The sequence below is a fragment of the Panthera leo genome, chromosome E2 (genome assembly GCF_018350215.1).
Source record: "Panthera leo isolate Ple1 chromosome E2, P.leo_Ple1_pat1.1, whole genome shotgun sequence".
NCBI lineage: Eukaryota > Metazoa > Chordata > Mammalia > Carnivora > Felidae > Panthera > Panthera leo.
The window spans coordinates 28,087,773-28,105,852 of NC_056693.1; the positions used below are offsets into that span (position 1 = coordinate 28,087,773).

The 18,080-nt window shown below is 58.0% G+C and overlaps 1 protein-coding gene across 7 annotated transcripts in view; it reads left to right on the forward strand.

The window, feature by feature from the left end:
* ADCY7 (adenylate cyclase 7) overlaps window positions 1–18,080 on the forward strand; it is a 45,159-nt gene that overhangs the window by 12,274 nt on the left and 14,805 nt on the right. For all 7 annotated transcript variants that reach the window (XM_042917960.1, XM_042917961.1, XM_042917962.1 and 4 more), the window contains exons 2-10: window positions 7,446–7,882; window positions 9,598–9,801; window positions 10,667–10,828; window positions 11,566–11,715; window positions 12,037–12,185; window positions 12,995–13,106; window positions 15,964–16,091; window positions 16,262–16,420; window positions 16,644–16,776. In XM_042917960.1, the coding sequence (XP_042773894.1) occupies window positions 7,712–7,882; window positions 9,598–9,801; window positions 10,667–10,828; window positions 11,566–11,715; window positions 12,037–12,185; window positions 12,995–13,106; window positions 15,964–16,091; window positions 16,262–16,420; window positions 16,644–16,776 (1,368 nt within the window). In that variant the 5' untranslated portion in view covers window positions 7,446–7,711. The remainder of the gene's footprint in view (window positions 1–7,445; window positions 7,883–9,597; window positions 9,802–10,666; window positions 10,829–11,565; window positions 11,716–12,036; window positions 12,186–12,994; window positions 13,107–15,963; window positions 16,092–16,261; window positions 16,421–16,643; window positions 16,777–18,080) is intronic.

Below are 18,080 nucleotides of genomic sequence, written 5' to 3' on the forward strand. Positions count from 1 at the left end.
GGAAAGAGGTCAGAAATGTGTTGAATGGGGGCATGAAAGTGTGTTCATTTTATTTTATTTTATTTATTAAAAAATGTTTTAAGTTTATTCTGAGAGAAAGGGAAAGAGAGAGAGAGAGAGAGAGAGACAGAGAGAGAGAATTCCAAGTAGGCTCTGCACGGTCATCGCAGAGCCCGATGTGGGGCTCGAACTCATGAACCCTAAGATGATGACCTGAGCCAAAACCAAGAGTTGAACGACTGAGCCACCCAGGTGCCCCCAAAGTGTGTTCATTTTAAGGAGGGAGCTTCGTGAGGGCAGTGCTTAACTTTGGGAATGAATCACTGACGGTGGGATTTCAGGCAAGAGCCAGGGAAAATGTTCTTTCCGGCAATCCTTGGTTGATCGGTTAGTTAGTTAATAAGCACTGTTGCATGGACCCCCACTCTGTACACACACCTGGGAGAGGCCGGCATTGAGGTCTCTGCCTTCGGGGAACTTGTGCCTGGAGCATAGTTTCCTCTTGGCATCTGGCCTGGTGCCAGGCACATAGAAGGTGCTAGTGTACATCCATTAAAAGAATGAATGCATGGATCTCTCTCAAGGTGAATGAATAAACGAATGAATGAATGAATGAATGAATGAATGGACGATTTTTCCCCGGGCAGTTACTAACCATCATTCGAATCGGCATAGGAGATAGCAAAATTCATTTCCTGCCAGCTGGAGCCTGGGAGGTAAGGGGTGAATGAGGCATTTGTATTTTAAAGGAGACACTGACAATGCTGAGACTTAATCCACAGGAGAAGTGGCAGGGAGGATTTCAGGTACAAAGAATAATCCCTACCCCACCCCTAGAATAAGCCCTCTGGGGCCAGGTGACAACACCCAGGCTGTCCCCTTAGGCTTGTTGTCGTCGTTTTATGATTCAGACGCCAGGCCCAGCCCAGCCCACCTCCGGGTCTCAGAGGTCTGACAGATCCATTCCTTTGCAAGAAGGAAAACCGAGGCCCAGATGGGGCAAGGGACTTGCCCAGGGTTACAGAGCAGGTTGGTGGCAGAGCTGGACTTTCTGGATCCGAGACTGATGGGTAGCCTGTGGACCCTGGGAGCTAGTGTAAAGTCAGCCTGGGGGTCCTGGGGAAGCGTGATGGGGAGCGGGGCTGGCTGGAGGGCTCACATCACTGGGCACTTTGGCTTTTGCCCCTGCTTCGTGGCCTTGTGGGCTGTCACCAGGAGGTGGCAAGATGAACTAGAAGGTTCGTGGGGGGACCCTGCCTGCTTCATGCCTCTGTCTCTTCTATTTGGACTCCATGGGCTTCCTCAGCTCTGGAAACAGCCTTCTTTCTGGGCTCATTTGCTATTTTGTCCTTGCAAACAGCCTGCTGGCCATCATGACCTGCACCTCACTTTTCCCCACGACTTGGGTATCAGCACCCGAGTTTACCAATGAGGAGGACTGAGGCTCAGAGTGTGAGTGACTGGGACGTACGGCCATGGGAGCAGAGCTGGGGTTTGAACCTGTGCTTCCTTGACCAGCACTTCCCATTCTCAGGGACATACTTCCTTCATGTTCTCACCTCCTTCTATTTTATTTTTATTTTTTTAATGTTTATTTATTTTTGAGAGAGAGGGAGAGAGAGAGAGAGAGAGAGAGAGAGAGAGAGAGAGACACCAAGTGCAAGTGGGAGAGGGGCGGAGAGAGAGGGAGACACAGAATCCAAAGACAGAATCTGAAGCAGACTCCAGGCTCCGAGCTGTCAGTACAGAGCTCGATGAGGGGCTCAAACTCGTGAACCGTGAGATCATGTCCTGAGCTGAAGGCGGACACTGAACCGACTGAGCCACCCAGGTGCCCCTCACCTCCTTCTGCCCTGATGGGCTCTCCCTCCTTCTTCCAAAGCTGCCCTGTTTGCTTTCCCCTGCTTTTTCTGCCTGGTTCAAGATTCCAGCTGGTTGGTTCATCCGTGGGTCCATCGATCCATCTGTCTGTCCTTCCGTCTGGTCTACATGCAATGACCAGGGCCCAGCTGCAGGATATAGACACAGATCCTACCACGACAGATCCTGGCTCACCTTGGTGAGGCAGGTGCTGGGATGTCTGACAGATGGGACCGTTGGCAGGACTCTGGGAAGGCCTGGGAGAGACCTGCGTGGGGAGGGAGGTCAGGCCCTGCGTGAGCAATGGTGTGGAGGGGGAGAGGCCTGAGGGCTGCTCGGCTCTGGTGTTGGTGGAGGGGAGGGCGTGCATGGCAGTCAGGCTGAAATCCCTCGGTCCCATGAGGTTTCTTGGGTGGTGCCCCTTTATGCCGGGACTTTGCCAGGCAGAGTACCCTCTGGGTCCCCTTCACAAAACTCTGGGTCTCCTGAGGGAGATGCCCTAACATGAGACCCCCCCTCCCACCCCCAGCAAATAAAAATCTGCTTGTGACACAGCCCGTGGAGCAAGCTGAGTGCTGGGCTAGCCGAGGAGGCTAAGACTGTGTCTGTGGGTTCTGGGCTGCAGCATCATGGACCCCAGGCTGGATTGGGTGCAGGGACTGAGCCCAAGGGGCCGAGGTGGGGCCTCTCCTCACGCCTGCCTGCCCCTCCCGCACACCCCAAAGCCCCCACTTCCTCCTTTTGAGGCCACCGGGGCCCCAGGCCCTGTGCAGCTCTGAGGCCTGCTGGGCAGGGCCAGAGGAAGCCAGGCGGGGATTCCTGCCAGTGCAGCTTGGGTGAGGAAGTGGGTGCCCTGTCCGTGTCTGTGAAAGCTGGAGGTGGGCTAGAACTCCCCAAGGGGTGTGGTAGCATTGAGTGTGCTGTGGGATCAGCTAGTTCTGCTGGGGAAGGATATCCTGAGCACCCCAAAGGGCCCGGTCTTGTACTCATAATTTGAGGTCCCAGCCTCCCTATTTCTGGCGGTTCTTCTGGCTGAGGAACCTGGAGCCCCCAGTCAGTATTTGGCAAGGAGACCACAGCCCTGCCTCAGTTGTAGGAAAAGGAGGAGAAGGTGTGTGTGGGTAGCTTGGAGGGCTTCCTGTAGGAAGAGGTGCTCCTGGATCTTGCTGGCTTAGAGGAGGCTTCCTGACGTGGCTTTCTGACTTTACTTCTTCAAGGCAGATGGAGGAACCTTGATGGAGTACACTTTGCCTCCTCCCACCCTCGGTCCTAGGCTTTGAGAGGGGAGGGCAGGAAGGGGTTAGCATTTTGAGAGGTTATGGGCTCTGGGGATGTCAGCACCGTGAGAGTGTTGGGCAGGATGAGAGGTGAGCCTAGGTGGCCTGTATTCAAATCCCAGCTCTCTTTTACTAGCTGTGTGACCTCAGGAGAATGACTGAACCTCTCTGTGTTCCCACGTTCATAAAATGGAAGCAGTAGTCATACTGCCCTGCGGGGCGGGTGTGCAGAGTTTGAGCCCCCAGCGCTGGGCACGCAGTAAGTACATGGTAGACTTTGTTGATGGCATTGCCCACCCCCCTCTATCATGGGGCACAGGGCTGTGGGAAGCGCAGGGCCCAACAGGAGTGCTTTGGGGGAGTGAGGTTGATTCCTTTGGTATCCATTTCTATGCAAGTATGCCCCGGGGCTCCCTAATTCATCCCACAGAAGGGAGTCTCTGGAGGCCACTGGAGGAGATGTGGGGAGGCCCATTGCCACAGCTTCCTGCTGGACCGGGTCCCGTGCAGCCTGGCTGGCTCTGAGCTGTGGAGTCCGGGATGTGGTGACAGAGGTATGGGCAAGGGAAGTTCCCCTCCTTGGCCCAGCCCCCTTCCAGGAGGCCTAGCTGGGGCCAGTCGTATCTGCGGGCACCCGCTCTTGCCTCTGAGCTACATGGGACTCTGCCCCCTGACCCTGGACCCATCAGGAGGCCATGAGGGTTTCCCAGATACAGTAAACTGGGGCAGAAGGCCTCTTGGTTGCAAGTGACAGAAGCACAAACTGGCTTTACCCGAAAAAGGCATGATTGTCCCGTGTGATTGAAATATCTGGAGGCTGTTTGAACTTCAGGCACAGCTGGATCCAGGGGCTCGGGGGGTATTTTCAAGTCTCTGTCTCTCTCCAGTTTTCTGTGTCGGCTTCATTCTCACTGGGCCGTCTCCTGTGGTGACTTCCAGTGGCCACCAGCAGCTGTAGGCCACCAGCAAAAGAGAGTATCTCTTTTCGGTGGGTCAGCAGAAGTCCCAAAGAGGGTTCTCAGAGGGTTGTGGTCACATGACTGTCCCTAAACCAGTCACTGGGGCTTGAGAGGGACAATGATGATGAGCCAGCCCGGCTCACGTGGCCCCTGAGCCAAGGGACTGAAGTGGGAGAGACAATCCCAGCAGCAGAAGAAATAATGTTCCCTCCCAACTGGACCTTGGGGGTCCCCTCCACTGTAAAATGGGCTGCTTGCCCTATTCCCCCTACCAGGGTGATCGTGAGGTCTGACCCCTGGGCTCTGCTTCCTCCAGGTAAAGGGACCTCGACTGTCCCATATGAGTGTCTCTGCTGTTGGTGTCTTTGGACTTGGGACAGAACTACTGGGGTGGGGGTGAGGGAGCGACGGGGGTCGGCTTCACTTGGCCTCAGGTGGGCCTTACAGCCAGAAGGAGTGCTCACTTCTGGAGGAGACCGCCCGAGAGGCGATGAGCTCCCCGTCACTGAGGTGGGTGAGCCAAGGGTCATTTGTTGGAGGCTTGGCAAAGGAGTTTCTTCATTCAGGGCCTCTGTGGGGCCCTCCTAGTTGCCAGCTGTCAGTGACCAGCAGAAGAACTGGTGAATGGGCAGAAAGGCCTTGAAGCCTTCCCTGGTAGGGAGGGCCTCTGTGTCCAGCTTTGGGGGGGTTGCTTCTAGGGAGCCGCTGGCCTTTGGAGATGCCGCCTTTGGCTCCCAGGCCTCTGACCAGGAGCGATAAACACGGTCATTCCTCCCAGCCCTGCCCTGCTTTGCTCTTCCAGGAGTGGGACCCGGTCCCTGGATGGGCCGAAGTCCCTGTGTCCAGGGCTATTGTCCACGCCCTCGCCCGCCTGCCATTGCCCAGGAAGTGGCCTAATTAGATCCCCAAGAGCGGTGTTTACCAGGCGAGGGTTCCCCCCCTTTCCCCGGGAAACCCTCCAAGTGCTCCTCTCTCTTCACCCCTGCCTCAGCTGGGCTTCGTGTGCCTGGATAGGCAGGTCAGTAGTGGGGTGAAAGGTGCTGTGTGTGTGTGTGTGTGTGTGTGTGTGTGCGCGCGCATGCATGTCCTGGCCCCCCACAGCTCTGGTCTGAGGGCTTTGCCTGGGGTTTAGAGCAGCTGCAGGGAGACGTTGCCCTGGCCCCGTGGTGTTTGGGGTTTCTCAGCCTGTCAGTCCAGTCCCGAGGCACTGGAGTTTGGTGCCCGGCCAGAGAGATGGGCAGTGTGTGCACTTGTGGTTCAGTTCCCGGGAGCTGCCCTTGCTCACAGGGCTCAGTTCAGCGAGACAGAAAGGTCGGGCCAGGGGCCCTCGTTCGGGAGCGGGTAGACCCGGCTTTGAATCCCAGCCCTTCTGGCAAGCAGCTCAGCCACTCGGCCTCTCTGGGCTCCGTTCTGCATTTGTAAAATGGCTGTACCACCTTGGCCTTTGCAAGTCATGAACTTGGGAGTGAAAATGTGGGTGTGGGCACCTGGCCTGACAGTGTTTCTGCTGTTGTGACCGCAAAGAGCTGGTTTAGGGGAGCTTTGCAGTGGGGGCTTCTCAGGGTGGGGACCTGATCTTGCTTTGTAAACCCTACCACATAGGGCGAGGCATACGTGGTTAATACTCCAGAAACACTCCGTGTGGAGTAAAGAGTGGTTGGTTTAGATTTAGAGGTTGTCAACCAGTGGGTGGCACGGCTCCAGCGTTTAAATTAGCCGCCCTCATTCATAAATCAGAATTTCGTGTAGAAATCAGCTTTGTAACTTGCCTAAGCGCTTTGGGCTCTTTGGTAGCTGTGGGCCCAACCAGGGTCTGAGGTGGCTCCTGGATCCCAGGTGGGTACTCACTTAGGGGGCTTTGCTCAGACGCAGGGACTCTGGGCACCCTGCTCTTCTACCTGTAGGGGCTCTGGACTCTTTCTTTCACAGCTTTTGCCAGTGGCCATTCGTGCCCTTCGTGACTGCCCTGAGCCTTCCCACCTCTTACCTCCTCCCTGCCCTCTGCCACCAGCCCTGTCCTGGTTCCGGTCTCGCAGGCAGGCCTGGAGGATGCTGGGAGCCTGGACTCCTGGTCCAGGGTTGCTCCTGTGACACAGGGTTCCCGCTGGGAATATGGCAGCTGCCCGCAGGCCTCAGCCCCTGCATGTAGGGATTGCACCTTTTTGGGTAACTTTCTCTCTTTGGGGACTGGGCGTTCCAGGGGGAGAGAGAGCTTGCCTGGCACACGGGAGGTACGTAGTGGGCCTAGGGGGCCACAGGCACAATTAACTGCCTTTTTGGAATAAATGAATAAACAAATGAATGAATGGTGCTGGGAAAGAGGGAGTCCATCTGGGCTGAGCATTGCAAGCCTGGCATCTGCTCCCAATTTTGCCATAAAGGGTCCGCTGTGCTCCCTCTCTGAGGTTTGGGCTCCTTTTCTACGAAGTGGAGCTTGCAAACTTTTCAAATTCTTGTAGGTGGAAACTTAAAAAATGTGTTTAAAAAAGGCAGTCTTTCGTGGAAGCTTAATGTAACATGAACGCAAGGGGGAGGGTCTGGGTGTAGCAGGTGTGGGGGTCTGAGACACAGAACGCACTACAAAGCCCCAGTAGTTGGGTGGGTGTGGTCTTTGGGCAAGGACCTGCAAACAGACCCCACATGCATGGTCACCTGACTTATCACAAAGGTGGCTGCACTGAACTCCTTGAGGAGAGAATGGTGGCTTCTTCAGAAGCTGCTGGGGTCATCAGATGCCCATGTAGAAGAAAGGGATGAAGGCTGATCCCTGCCTCACACCCTACACAGAATTCACTGGGATGGATCAGAGACCTCCACCTCCCTGTGCAAGTCAAACAGTCAAACTGTTAGGGTAGTGCTGTCCAGTAGAAGTTTCTAGATGATAGAAATGCTCTTTATCTGTGCTGCCGGATATAATAGCCACTAGCCGTGTGTGGCTTTTGAGTACTTGAAATGTGACTGGTGTGACAGCTGGACTGAACGTTGAATTTCATTTTAAAGAAATTGAGAGAGAGAGAAAGAGCAGGAGGGAGTGGCACAGAGAGAGGAAGAGAGAGAATCCCAGGCAGGCTCCGCACTGTCAGCACAGAGCCTGACGCTGGGCTCGACCTCACGAACTGTGAGATCATGACCTGAGCTGAAACCAGCTTACGCTACTGAGCCACCCAGGCGCCCCTTAATTTCATTTTTAACCCAGTTAACTCTAAATAGTCATGTGTGGCTAGTGGCTGCTGCAGTCCTGGGAAACACAGGGAACCAGCCCTGTGTGCAGAGCCTGAAACGGGACCTAGGAGTTAGGTGTGGGTTTAGGTTGATGACTCAGACCCGGGTCTGCTTTGTGTCTCCGCAGAGCTGAGGACCCCATGTGTCTGGTCAGCCCAGCCCGGATGCAGAGGAAGAGGCCAGTGGTGCTGTGAGCCGGCCTGGCCGCGGAGCGGTGCGGGCCCCGTGTGGCCCACGCGGCTGCCTGCTGAGGGGGCCCCTGCCCAGCCCCGCCTGCCAGGCTCCGAGAGGCCAGAGGCCTAGGCCCACCAGGGAGGGTGTCTGCAGACAGATGCTCCCCAGGCCGTGGGGTCTCCTGAGGGCACTGCCGGGCGGGTGGGCCTCGAGGGGAAGATGCCGGCCAAGGGGCGCTACTTCCTTAACGAGGGCGAGGAGGGCCCGAACCAGGACGTGCTCTACGAGAAGTACCGTCTCACCAGCCAGCACGGGCCGCTGCTGCTCACGCTCCTGTTGGTGGCTGTCACTGCCTGCGTCGCCCTCATCGTCATCGCCTTCGTCTGCGGGGTGAGTGAGGCGGCCGGCCCACGGCGGGTTCGGGGCCCGGCTCTGCCGCTCTGCATCTGTGACGTGCTCGGGAGCATAGTTAGGCTTTTAATTTTAATTTAATTTTGAAGTCTGGGGTGCTTTGCGAGCTTACATTCATTTGGCCAAGTAAACTACACTCCTTTTCTCCAAAGTAAACTTCTACAGAAGACCTAGGTCTGGGACAGCTCGCGTGTCATGACTTCCTTTTCCCAGCACTCCTTCTCTGGCCTCAGAGTCCTTCTCAACCCCGGTCTTGAGGCAGACGCCCCTGCTGTCATCTCTGACCTAGGCCTTGCCCCACCACGGCCACTGCTCTTGAGACGTGGCTAGTGTGGCTGAGGAACAGAAGCTATAAAAAAGTAAATTAATTCCTCCCTCCCTCCCTCCCTCCCTCCCTCCCTCCCTCCCTCCCTCCCTCCCTCCTTCCTTCCTTCCTTCCTTCCTTCCTTCCTTCCTTCCTTCCTTCCTTCCTTCCTGAGAGCATCAGCACGGTAGGGGCAGAGAGGGAGGGAGAGAGAGAATCCCAAGCACTGCAGAGCCTGAAGCAGGGCTCAATCCCATGAACCGAGAGATCATGACCTGAGCCAAAACTAAGAGTTGGATGCTTAACTAACTGAGCCACCCAGGTACCCCTGAGGAACTGAGTTTTGTTTTTTTTTTTTTTTTTTTTTTTTTTTAAGTTTATTCATCTATTTTGAGAGGGAAAGCATGAGTCGGGGAGGAACAGAGAAGGAGAGAGAAAGCATCCCAAGCAGGCTCCACACTGTCAACATGGAGCCAGACACAGGGCTCGAACCCACAAACCTTGAGATCATGACCAGAGCTGAAGTTGGACGCTTAACTGACCGAGCCACCCAGGCGCCCCTGGTGTAAAATTAATCTTGAATAGCCACACATGGCTAGTAGCCACTGTATGCAGCAGCAGAGTTCTAGAAGAAAACTTCAGAGACTACAGGGTGTTATCAGGGTGATATGGGTACAGCAGCCAGCACTCAGTGGGTGCACTGTCGGTGCTGCCTGTATCTGTGGCTGGAAACCGCAGGACATTGGTTTCTGCATTCAGCAAATGGTTACTGAGTACCTACTGTATGCTGGCCCCCAGATCAGCCTCTGTGCCCGTGGAGCTTAGGGGCTCCTGGGGGAAACCAGGTGCTGTCCCAGCTGTGACTCTCCTTTCCTGTCAACCACCTTCCAGTGTCACACTTCTGTCTCTTTGCTCCAGCTCTTCCCCTGTCTGGGACGCCTTTGGTCAGCCTTTGCTCCTAACCTCCATTCATTCTGTAACAGACAGGAGCAGTGGCCTCCTCCAGGAGGCTTTCCACGGCTTTGCTCCTGCACTCTGGTGCTATCTGTCCCCCGCAGGTCCTCACAGAGCACCCTGGAAGCAGAGGAGGCCTGACAGGGAGGGGTTGGGGAGTGGTAGCATCACAGGGCTGGGCTGTGCAGGATCTCAGGGCTGCACAGGAAGTGACTGGTGAAGGATGGTGGTGAAGGCAACCTTAGCCAAGACAGCACAAAGCCCAAAGGTAAGGAAGAGCTTGGTGTTCAGATGGAGCATAGATGTCACCCGTGTGGAGAACACAGGTGACATTGCTCGGGGCAGGCTGGACAGACTAGCCTGGCAGGCTTCCTGGAGGAGGCAGTGCCTCACTGGGGAAAGCTGAGGCATTTCTGTGTATGTTTGCCCTGCCCAGGACCCCTCTGGACACCAGACTGTCCTGGGGACGACCTTCTTCACACTTGCTGTGTTTGTGGTTCTCTACGTGCTGGTTTATGTTGAGTGCCTCGTCCGGCGGTGGCTCAGGGCCTCGGCGCTGCTCATCTGGGTCTGCCTTATGATGCTGGGCTATGTGCTGGTGTTCGACTCATGGATAAAGACAACCCACATGGGGGCACAGGTAACAGGGTGGGGGGACCCTGGTGTCCCCAGGGGCTGGATGCAACCACCCAGCTGTGCACCCAGAAACTCGTGCCTGCATTCAGTGTGCTGGCCTTGGGCCTTCCTCCTGCCACGGGCCATGGGTCTGTGACATAGGGTGGGCCCCGGGCTGATCTTGGGCCCCTGTCAGCTCTCTGAGCTGGAGAGATGGCTGAACTGGGAAGAGTGTCCCTGTGAATGTCTGGCTGGAGCATTGCAGGCAGACCCTCATTTGGTTGGAAATGACACAACTCCAGCTCAGAGAGGCAGAAAGGCACAAACGGGCCCGTGTGCCAGGAAAGGCTGGGGGCGCCAGTCCCGGGGCTCCAGTGGGATGACCGGGTCCCAATTGCCCTCTGTTCTGTTTTCCCCTGTGCCATTTCATTCCCAGGCGGGCCATCCCCAGGTTGGGCTGATCTGCTGGGGGCGGCCAGTGAGCCGACCCTGCCCCAGCCTTTTGCCAATCACCATTCCTGTGGAGGGAGAGCCCCGGCAGTGGGTGCCAGGCGGGAATTCCCTCGACCACGAGGGCCTGAGTCTGACTCCTGGGGAGGCCTGGCCTCGGCCCCAGATCATAAATCAGCTCATAGGAAGTGATGGATACTGTTGTCTGGGTCTGACCCAGAAGCAGAATTCAGCTTTTTCTCGTTCTATTGCAAGTCTGTCACTGTCCCTCACCACTGGGAGGGGAAGGGGCCGCCCTGGGGACTCAGGATTCGGGTTTTGGGGGCCATCCCCAGAAGAATAGAGACTGCAGGGGCCCTGATGTCAGCTCGGTCTGGGGCTGTGTCCTGGGGCGGGGGCGGTGGGGCCAGTCCCTGAGCCTCACGATTCCCTGCCCCCAGGTGCCCTTCTTCCTCTTCATTGTGTTCGTGGTGTACACGCTGCTGCCCTTCAGCATGCAGGGGGCCGTCGTGGCGGGGGCAGTCTCCAGCATCTCCCACCTCCTCGTGATCGGGGCTCTGATGGAGGCCTTCACGACGCCCAGTGTCCGTGCAGGGCTGCAGGTGAGGTGTGCACAGGGGCCCAGGAGTAGGGCAGGTGGAGGCAGGGGCTGTGGTTTGGTCCCGAGGGCGGCGGAGACCTGTGTGGGCGAGTTGGTCCTGAGGCCTCAGCACCCTGTTTTGCAGACAGATGGCCTCCAGGCTAGGCTTTCCCTCAGTCGGCTGGGGAAGCCGGCCCCCTGGGCAGCGCCATGCCCTGTGGCCTTTTTTTGCTGGCCTGTGGTGCCCCTGACGATCCGGCCCTCCTTCTCCAGTCCAGCTGTGTAGCTCAGCGTCACCTGCAGAGTCCCGGGCTGACAGGGCTGGGAGCATATCCCTGGGCACCCTGTCTTGTGTCTTTGCACTGAGTGAAACATTCACAGTTAGTGGTGGCCAGCAGAGGTATTTTCCTCTGACCAGGCCTGGTGTCAGCTCTGGGAGACAGAAGCCAGAGCTCTGGGCACCTGTCGGGATGCCATGCCTTCTGTGACTGTCCTCTGGGCCGAGCTGAGATGATGCCTTTCTGCTTCCCTGGTCTCGGGGTCCCCAGCCTGAGACCTGGTCTAATCGTCACAGTAACTCTAGAGGACCAGCACCTGTCTGGGCCTCAGTTTCCCTGCCTGTCTGGGAAGGGTGCCAGCCCGAGTGGGACAAAAGTCCGAGAATGGGGTTGGGGTGCCATCACTAGCCTGCTGAGGGGGCTGGTAGCCCGAGGGCACAGGCCAAGCCATATACTGAGCCTGCCCTCCGCCCGTCCATAGCTGCTGGCCAACGCTGTCATCTTCCTGTGTGGGAATCTCACGGGCGCCTTCCACAAGCACCAGATGCAGGACGCCTCCCGAGACCTCTTCACCTACACCGTCAAGTGCATCCAGATCCGTCGTAAACTGCGCGTCAAGAAGCGTCAGCAGGTGTGGACCCCACCTCCCCCTAGAGCCACAGCCCGGTCCTCCCCGGCCCTGCCTGGCTGTCTCCCAGGCCCCACGCCCTGTGTCCTTTCTCGGTGGATGTCAGACACTCACTGAACAGTGTGAGCATGGGCCGCATGACTGGACACCCATGCAAGCTTCGCCCCTGGGGGTTGCTGGGGACACGGGAGGCTGGTGGCAGGACACAGGCCAGCGGAGATGGAGGGTGCGCCAGGCAAAGCAGGAAGGAACGTAGAGAAAACAGAGGCCAGTCACCTAGGCTGGGGCCTCAAGCCCCCCTGCCTGTCCTCCACCGGTGCTCAGGAGAACCTGCTGCTGTCGGTGCTGCCCGCCCACATCTCCATGGGCATGAAGCTGGCCATCATCGAGCGGCTCAAGGAGCGCGGGGACCGCCGCTACATGCCCGACAACAACTTCCACAGCCTGTACGTCAAGCGGCACCAGAACGTCAGGTGGGTCCCACAGGGGGTTTGGGGGAGGTGAATCTGAGCTCAGTCTCCCCATTTGTCTCCCCAGGGGGTCGGATCAGACCAGATTGGTGTCGGGAGAGATCCAGTAGCCCCCTAAAATTGTAAAGCTCTGCACATAAGTGGGGCCTTTAGGAAGAGAGGGGTCCTTCCAGGTGATCCGCAAGGGGGCACAGGCCCCCTAAAAAGAGGCGAAGTCCCCTGGTCCTGACAGCCGTCTTTGGCAGATTCACAGCGGCTCCAGAATCTTATTTGAATGCACCAACCTCAGTGAGGTTGTGTGTGAGCTGGTCTGGAACTCACGGACTTCGAGCTGGGAGATCTGGTGCAAACTGAAGCTCTGGCTTCGAAGCGGGCCTTAACCAGAGCCTCAGTTTGCTCATCTGTGGAATGGGAGCCCTACAAGGGTAGTGTGTATGTGTCGAGTGTCGGGTGTGGAGCTCGGCTTGAGGGAGCACGGAGTCTCGTCTCACCAGCAGGCTTCGTTCTGAAGTCTGTGCAAAGGTGGGGAGGGAGGAGGGCATTCTGAGGCGCCTGTGAGAGCACCATCCTGTGGTCTGCAGTGATGGGGGCCTGGGGATGACAGTTCTCGATGGCCCTGTGACTCTGGGGCTTGCTGCGTTTTGCCTTAATACTAAGCCTCTGTAACGTTAATTCCTCTTTATGGCCCCGAGCTTCTCTCCTGTCCCTACGGAGGCTGAGGAGTGGCCGGGGTGATTGGGCTCAGGGCTGGCGGGTGCTCAGGGGCTTCCAGGGACCTGGCTCTGACCCTCCGGCTGCACCCCTGCCCCCAGCATCCTCTATGCGGACATCGTGGGCTTCACGCGGCTGGCCAGCGACTGCTCCCCCAAAGAGTTGGTGGTGATGCTGAACGAGCTCTTCGGCAAGTTCGACCAGATCGCCAAGGTGAGCCCGCGGGCCTTTGTGCTGCCCCTCTTGTCCCCACGGGTGGCATGTGCCCAGTGCTGTGCTGACATGGGTGTGCGGAGGCCTGAATCGTAGCATTCAGTCAGCAAACACTTCCAAGGGCTCTGCGGTGGCAGCCAGAATCCTGTCCCCAGAGTGTGAGGTCAGGGGGGAGACTGCCAGTACACGTTGGGGGATGCACAGGGGCTCAGGAGGGCTGCCTGGAGGAGGAGATGGCTCTATCTCACCGCATGAGGGCATCAGAAGCAGGCCTCCCCAGGGAGCTTGGGAGGCCTTTGCAAAATGCTGGGCCTCACCCACAGGGTGCCTTCTGACAAGATCCCTGGTGAACCGTGTGCACGTTAGAGTTTGAGGAACCTAAAAAGAGACCCTGAAGAGGAAAAGCAATGGTTCTGGGCAGAGGGAACAGCATGTGCAAAAGGTTGGAATAAAAGGAAGCCTCTGGGGGCCCTTGAAGTGAACGTGGCTCAGTGTGAGTGGACAGAAGATGAGGGAGACGAAGCCCCAGGGTCAGACATGCAAGGACCTAGGGCTGAGATGAGGAGAACTTGATCCGGGGACCCTGGGGAATGTGGCAGGTGCTAGAGTGGGGGTGGGCATGGGGTGAGGAGGGTCTCCCAGGTACAGCTGAGCAGGGAGAGGTCTGGAGAGTAAGCAGTGCTGGGCTGGGCTATCACTGTTCATCTTCACGAGCAGCACTGGGACTGGGGGAGGGGGCAGGGAACAGACATTTGTGGGTCGGGGGATCGTGTGTGTGTGTGTGTGTGTGTGTGTGTGTACTGTTACTTGTTAATTTACTGAATGGTCCCGAGACCTGCCGAGTGGCAGCCTTGAGCTCAAGTGGGGGCCTTGGGCCTGCCCTCAGATTGCTCCCAGCCTGTATGCTATGTGCTTTGAAGAGGGGCGCAGGGAGCTGGGGGGCCTGGGGAGCAGCTGGGCCAGCTTCCGGTGAAGACGGGCTTAGTGGTGGCCACTAAGGAGAGACCCAAGTGTTAACACTGAAGGCCGAGGCTGTCTATGCTGGCTGCACACCTGAATTAGGTTGAAAGGTTAAATAAAATGCTAGCACCTGTGCCCACACTTGGGAGAGATTTTAAGAGCCTCCCGGGTGACTCTGTGTGTGGAGAACCAGTGGTGTGGACCCTGATGGGAGGTGAGTTCTGGCCCCGCAGCAGGAGGACTTTTTCATGGTCAGAGCTGCTCTGTTCTAGGAGGGACTGGCCCCCCAGGAGTGGCCTCTGTCTTAGAGAATGACCACCACGAGGGGTGGCTGAACTACCGGAGGACACTACTGGCCAGGGGTGCACTGGAGCACTGTCCCTCGGGGTACTGTGGACTGAGTGACTCAGAGAGCCTGTCTAGTCTGGAGCCTTCCTTCAGGAGCCTCCTTCCTCCATGACATCTCTTAAACCAGCAGTTGGGAGTTCCCAGTAGATGGGCCATATGTGGGCCAAAGGTCTGGGTTTCCAGTCCTTTGTGGCCTTCTGTGGCAGGCGCAGGAGGCAGGTCCTTTGTACAGATGGGGAGAGGGATGCCTTTCTGCTGGAGCGTCTAGTTCCTGGGCTGGGCTGGTCCCAGACTTCTGTCCTATCAGCAGATTCCAGATCCGTACCCTCTTTCTGAGAGCCAGGGCCGACCCTCCCAGAGGCACCTGCACCACATCTGGGCTCAGGACCCCACCACCCCCAACATACACAACTTCGCTGGTTTCTTTTTTATCGTCTAATTTTTTTTTAAATGTTTTATTTATTTTTGAGAGAGAGAGAGAGAGAGAGAGACAGAGTGCGAGCGGGGGAAGGGCAGAGAGAGAGGGAGACACAGAATCCAAGGCAGGCTCCAGGCTCCGAGCTGATGGCACAGAGCCCGACGCAGGCTGACGAACCGTGAATCATGACCTGAGCTGAAGTCGACACTCAACGGACTGAGCCACCCAGGGGCCCCTAACTTCCCTGGTTTCTAAGTGTCAGGGTGGGGCATCAGCCTGGGGGATGTGGGCTCCCCTAAGTCCCTGACGGACAGCCCAGCTCCAGAGGGCAGCGCTGTGCTTGTCTGGGGCGGAGATGAGGGTGGCTGGAGCCCTGAGCCCGAGTCTCCAGGCTGGGCCTCCAGGCCCTCTCCAAGGTTCCTGCTGCTTTCTAGAAAAGACTGTCTTCCCATCCCTTGGCAGCCAGGGCCCAGCAGGAAACAACTGGCACTCACTCAAATGAGGTCATTGGAAGAAGGTTTAGTAAAGGGACTGCTCATAAAGGCGTGGCTGGTACAGGGACTGAATGGGAGGGATGGTGCCTTACCTGGTCACTGAGGCTGGGCATGGGAGGGGACGGGCACCAGATCTGGAGGCCGAGGACACCTGTGTTCCAGGAGGTTAGCCAGCCTTTAGCCCTCCATTTTCTCCTTAGCACTTTCACCGCTGGATGTCTAGTTTAGTGTCTAACTGTCGCTAGTGTGTGAGCCCCACGTTGTGGGGAGTTTTGTCTGTTTTGCTCCCTGTGTGTTCCAGTGCCTGGGGTGGGGCAGGGAGCTCACGGACATTTCAGCATTGCATGACCGGATGAAGCAAAGACAGTGCCTCTCCCAGAGGCACTCAGGTGGCCATCCCTGGTAATACCCCCTCTGGCCCCTGATGCTTGCTTAGGGGTTCCCTCTGGAGAGTCCTCCGTATCCCCAGTCCTTTTGTCAGGCCCAGAAGCGGCTACTGGTGGCTGGTACCCCAGAGGAAGCGTCTGGCCACGAAGGAGTCTGGCTCACTCTGGAGAGTATGGGGAGGCGCCTGGCACGTGTGGACCCCAGCTCTTAGCCATCTGCCGACCAGACCCCTGCTTGCCTTGCCCTGCAGGCCAATGAGTGTATGCGGATCAAGATCCTGGGCGACTGCTATTACTGTGTGTCGGGCCTGCCCGTATCCCTGCCCACCCATGCCCGGAACTGTGTGAAGATGGGGCTGGACATGTGTGAGGCCATTAAGTAGGTACCATGGGCGGAACGGGGGCACTGGGTCCTGCTTCCCAACGCGCGGTAGGGAATGCACTGGAACCGCTTTGCAGTTGAGGAAACCGAGGCTCGGGGCGAAAGTGGCTCGCCTGGGTCCCTCAGCAGCCCTGGCTGGGATGGGGTGACTGGACTGCTCTGCCCAGGCAGGTGCGAGAGGCCACAGGTGTGGACATCAGCATGCGTGTGGGCATCCACTCAGGGAACGTGCTGTGTGGTGTCATTGGGCTGCGCAAGTGGCAGTACGACGTGTGGTCCCACGACGTGTCTCTGGCCAACAGGATGGAGGCGGCTGGAGTCCCTGGGTGAGGCGCAGCGGGACGGTGGTGGGGTCAGAGGCCGTGGGCCAACTTTGGGTTGGGGGCTTAGGGTGGGGTCAGAGACGGGAGCAGTGACCTCGCGTTGGGGGAGCCAGTCCGGGCTCTGGCCTGCTCGGCCCCGCCCATGGTGCACCCCCCCCCCCCCCCCCCCCCCCGGCGGACGCCAGCCTCCTCTGGGCCCTGCTGCTCTGACTCGTGTCTCCCCCAGCCGGGTGCACATCACAGAGGCCACGCTGAACCACCTGGACAAGGCGTATGAGGTGGAGGACGGGCACGGGCAGCAGCGGGACCCCCACCTGAAGGAGATGAACATCCACACCTACCTGGTCATCGACCCCCGGGTACGAGGGCTCAGAAGAAGCAGTCGGGGGGGAGGGCCTCGCTCAGGAGACCCTGGGAGCCGGGGCTGTGCGGGGGAGAGGGTCCACACCCTGGGGGAAGATCCCCATGGAGGGGAGAGTGCTTTTCTTTTCCAGGCTGTGGAGACGTGGGGTAGCAGCCTGCCCAGGGTAGGAGTGAGCTCCCCGTCACGGAGTACATTCTAGGCTCCAGTGCCTCTGGGCCTCAGTGTTCTTGTCTGTGCCATTGGAATAACAGCAGTGTCTACCTCAGGGGGAGGAGGAGCTAGTCTGAATGAGGCCCTCACCTTAAAGAGGCACCTCATAAACGTCCCAGAAAGGATAGTCGCTGTTACTTTATTTTCTGGGGGGTTGTCACTAATTTCCTCGATTTTGAAAAGACACATTTTTAAAATGTGCTTTGGCTGAGTCAGGAAAGTGGGACTAGGCAGGAGCCTAGGGTTCTGCCCCCCAGTGGCCGCCTAACTGGCTGGTGCCGTCACTTGCTGGGGGGTGGGGGGACCCCACTTTCCTCAGAACCCCGTGGCGGGGGTAGCTGCTGGGCTGCCATAAGGCCGGTAGGCCCTGGCCCTGCCCTGCGCCCACACAGGCCTTCTTTCCTGCCACGGGAGGCCCGCTCGTCTGGCGGCCTCGGTGAATCATCCTTGGGACTTGCTCAAGAATGTCAGCCCCGACAGGCTCTTTCCAGCTCCCTCTCTCTCTAGCCTTGGCCATCCTCAGAGCTGGCCCGACAGTCTGTGGGGGAGCAGAGGGCCGGCCTGTGAGCCTCCCCAGGCCCCAGGGGTGCCCTCCTGCTCCTCAGGGATGGGAACTGCTCAGCAGAGTCCCCTCCCCTAATGTGGGCCATGGGTGCTGAGTGAGCTTCTGGGGAAACTCTTTCCGGGTACCCGGGGCTGTCATAGAATACAGTGTGGCCCCTCACCCTGTACCCCACAGCTCTGGGCCCCACCCTCTTCCACCCACCCCGTCCCTCCCTCCTGAGAGCCCTTCAGCCCCTGTCCCTCCACTGCCAGGCTCTTTGTACCCCAGGACCCTTGCCACTGCTGCTGTGTCTGCCCACAGCCCTCTTCGCTCTGCGGGCTCAGATGCTCCCGTCTGTTTGTCGTCTTTGCTTATTTACTGTCTGCGTGAGCTGCACGTGGGCCACCTTGGGGCAGAGGGGCCCCTCTTCTCCAGGCTGCAGTCCCTGCACCTTGAGTGCTTCCCGACAGTGGAGCAGGTGCTCGGAGAGCCTGTGAGCCGATGAAGCAGAGCCCCGGTCCTGCAGGCCAGTGGTGGGCACGGCC